We start from the raw sequence: 3,641 nt of genomic DNA, 5'->3' as shown, positions 1-3,641 counted from the left end.
TATGAACCAACCCACTAATAATCAGCCATGTGTAAAGTTTTCAAAAGGTTTTCCACATCTATTTTCAATTTGAATAGAAACCTTGGGCTGCAGGAATGAGGAAATATAGCACTTGTGAAAATTATTAATAAATGTCTGCTGAATCTTCCGACTATGTAACTGCTGGTATAATCTACATCCTGTATGTATTCTATGCAAACTGGGTACAGTCCACTGTTGGGGAAAGCACTTTAACACTGTAAAATTTAATTTCACTGAGCTCAAAACAATCCAACGAGTCTGTTTGATTTATGTATTTACATTTTTATTAGAATTCTTCAGAACTGTCAACAGCTGGACAATATATCAGGATAAAACATGAAACACCAACAGCCTTGAAACTTACACCGCTTACATATTTACACATAAAGTTACTGTATATATAAAAAATATTTTCAAGGACTCATGGGCTTGGGAATATTCAAAAGACATTATTGCTACATTTCAATATTTACAAAAAAAGCCACAAAATAATTTCAAACATTAAGCCACTGCAAAGAAATATCTGATGTAAGAAAAAATTATAAAAATATAAACTTTCAAGAACATCCAACACAAAACTCTCATGCAGCGCCCTGAAGTACCTGAACATTGACAGTAATAATCACTTTTTTTTTTTTTAACCGTGATCAAAGTCAATAGAAACGCAAAAAAATAGTTCAGATAAAGTATGGCAGACAGCAACAATCTTGGTTGACAACACCTCAAAACCTGCAGGCTCTGGAAAAGAACATTTGCACAGGATGCCAGTGCAAGTGGGACTTCCGGGCAATGGTCACAGGCCCTGTGTGTCAGCTAGGGGATGGGAGGGCACAGGAAGGCCAACAGACCCAGAAAGTGGCCACGGACCCTGCGTGTCTAGGGACAAGGAGGACATAGGAAGACCAAGAGACCCAGAGTGGCCAAGCTCCTTGTGTGTCAGCTAGGGGACAGGAAGGTGTGCCTTGATCCAGGTCACAGTACGAGGGGCACACTAAGCACATGCCCATGGACAGTGGCATGGCAGGGGTCTCAAGGCAGGTATAGGTACAGACTCTCACAGCAGAGCACCCTAGGTGCAGGCACTCTCACACAGGTGGACTGCATGTGGGCAACAATGTGGGATTCCAAATGGTTCCTTAGATGGCTGTGTGAAGGCTAGCAAGGGCACCATGACAGTGGAAGCCATGAACTTCCTGGGGACTGAGGGCCCTCCAGGACTCAGTGCAGAGACATCCCAGGACACCTGTTTGCACACACACACTTATGCACACACACCTATGCACACATACAATGGCCAGCATCCAGAACATGCCTGCAAAGGGGAACGAGCCTCCACATCATCTCCTGCTGTGTGAGAACCCAGCACCGCCCACCCCTGCATGCATCACACTGGAGCCCACACCTCCCAGCACACACCGTTCTGAAATTGAGGCTCGTTTTGGAGAATCTATGGATCAAGTTCATCGACTACAAGAGGGGATTTTGTTAAAACTGTGCTTGGCGGCTACATTTCTTCCTTAAAGACATGTATGAACTGTTTCCTTCAACATATATGGCTCTCATTCTAGTCCTACACACAGTAGACACAAAGCTGGGGTGCACACAGAGACTAACTTGGGACACCCCTCTGTGCACACATGGACAGGGGTAGGTGAGTATATACAGGCACTGGTGGGGAAGCCTCTCTCCAGCTCAACGCCCTCACAGCAAAGTATCTAAAACCCAGCGGTGGCAGTGCCCAGCTCAGTGTGGCCCACGGCTGCGTCACTCCTCACACGGAAACGCATTCCATGGCCTGGCTCATTCCTGGCAGGAGGTGCTGGGTTCAAGCCCTTGTCCTTGAAATGTGTTTTCCACGTAAAGGGCTTAGATCTCAGCAACTAATCTTACTTCAGCATCACATGTGACGTGTGGCTCCCAAGGCCACATGTGATCACGACAATTTATTCAGATAAACCAACCGCGCTTTCTGAGCAGAACTGGAGAAGCCTTGGAAGGACTTGGGCTGCAGCCTGTCCCTCCCTCACTTTTCCCAAATCAGACATTTTTCCATTCATGGTGGGAGCTACTTTGCTATTGGGAATATATACACTTCGAACCTTTGCAATGGGATGGTGGCTGCGGCCAACATCAGTGGCCACTAAAGTGTGCTCAGACAGGACAGCAGTGGGCATACATGACCCGGAGAGGGATGCAAGTCAGAGGAGGACAAAGTAACCATCATGGAAGCCAGGAGCATGGGGCCGCTGCGGGGGGAGGCCGCCTTGTCCTTTCAGACATCATCGCGCACAAGCAGAGGCTGGGAGGACGAGGCTGTGCTGCCCACAGAGTTGATCCGCACAGAGTGGTCCACTGCGGGCGTTCCGTGGCTGGGGCTGCAGTGGGCCAGGTTGGAGTAAATCTGAGGAGAACAAGTCCAGAGTCAACATGCCAGTCCACATGTAGAGACCGCCTGTCCCCAGGGAGCGCATGCCTGTCCCCAGGGAGAACACATTTGCCCCTGGGGAGAGCACATCTATCCCCAGGAAAAACACACCTGTCGCTGCAGAGAGCACGCCCATTCCTGTGGGGAACACGCTCATCCCCGAGAAGAGCACGCCTATACCAAGGGAGAACATGCCTGTCCCCAGGGAAAACACGCCTGTATCCGTGAAGAGCACACCTACCCCTGTGGAGAGCATGCCCGTTCCCATGGAGAGCTCATCTGTCCCCACGGAGAGCACACCTGTCCCCAGGGAGAACACGCCTATTCCCAAGGAAAGCATGCCTGTTCCCAGGAAAAACATGCCCGTCCCTGTAGAGAGCATGCCAGTCCCCGCAGAGAATATGCCTATCTCCACGAAGAACAGGGCTCCGCACAGCAGGCTTCCCAAACCTCTATGGCCAAAACTCAAGTCATGTCGACAGAACTAGCACAAGCTTGGATTCGCCTCCCCATTTTCCCAAGGAGATCACCTGACACAGGGAGTGGAGAGTGATGGCAGATCCATGCAAGCCACCTCCTCCAAGGGGTGCTAGCCAGCCTACAGAAGGCCTGAGTCCCCACCCCAACAACCCAACAGCGGGGCATGTGCTGAGCAGCCATGGCCCTTCCTGGGTCTCCCATCAAGAATCAAAGCAACCAGGTGGAAAACGCTGTTTAATCTGAAATATGCTTTGATGCCCAGAAGCACAAGCTGCAACCCCAAAGCATCAGTGGCATGCTGTTAGGAAAGATGCTCTTCAGGCAGCTGGGAAAAGATGCGGCTTCAAGGGCTCTGGGCCGCGGGAGGGACCATGACTCTCCTTGAAAGCAGGGGAGAAACTGGGATGTTCCCATCCCTCCCATGAAACCAAAGGATCCTGACTTCAAAGGCCCCTCACGCTGCGCTCTGGGCATGACAGCACCACCTAGCCGCTGTGCTGATCAGAGGCTTCTAGCTGCAGGGCAAGCCGCCTGCTCTGTGCTTCCTTTAGCTTGGACACCCCCACCTCCCAGGCACAAAGGGTCCCCAATATGAGCAGGAGGACTCTGACCCTGTGACCAGTGCCCGGGCAGGAGGGAGCATGGCAAGTCCTTGCGTTGCCTTGTGGAAGTATCTATGAATTCATGTGCGCAGCCTCCTGCCCCTCCCTTCCCC

The 3,641-nt window shown here is 50.6% G+C and overlaps 1 protein-coding gene across 1 annotated transcript in view; it reads right to left on the bottom strand.

Annotated features, from left to right (window-relative positions):
- Positions 1–282: 282 nt before the first annotated feature.
- KIT (KIT proto-oncogene receptor tyrosine kinase) overlaps positions 283–3,641 on the bottom strand; it is a 52,852-nt gene continuing 49,493 nt past the window's right edge. Inside the window, exon 25 of the mRNA XM_021707432.1 lies at positions 283–2,422. Within this exon, the coding sequence (XP_021563107.1) occupies positions 2,294–2,422 (129 nt within the window). The 3' untranslated portion in view covers positions 283–2,293. The remainder of the gene's footprint in view (positions 2,423–3,641) is intronic.

Source organism: Carlito syrichta, unplaced genomic scaffold, assembly GCF_000164805.1.
Source record: "Carlito syrichta isolate Samal-C Ts95f unplaced genomic scaffold, Tarsius_syrichta-2.0.1 Scaffold117951, whole genome shotgun sequence".
NCBI classification, from domain to species: Eukaryota; Metazoa; Chordata; class Mammalia; order Primates; family Tarsiidae; genus Carlito; species Carlito syrichta.
This window is presented reverse-complemented; position numbering and strand designations above follow the sequence as displayed.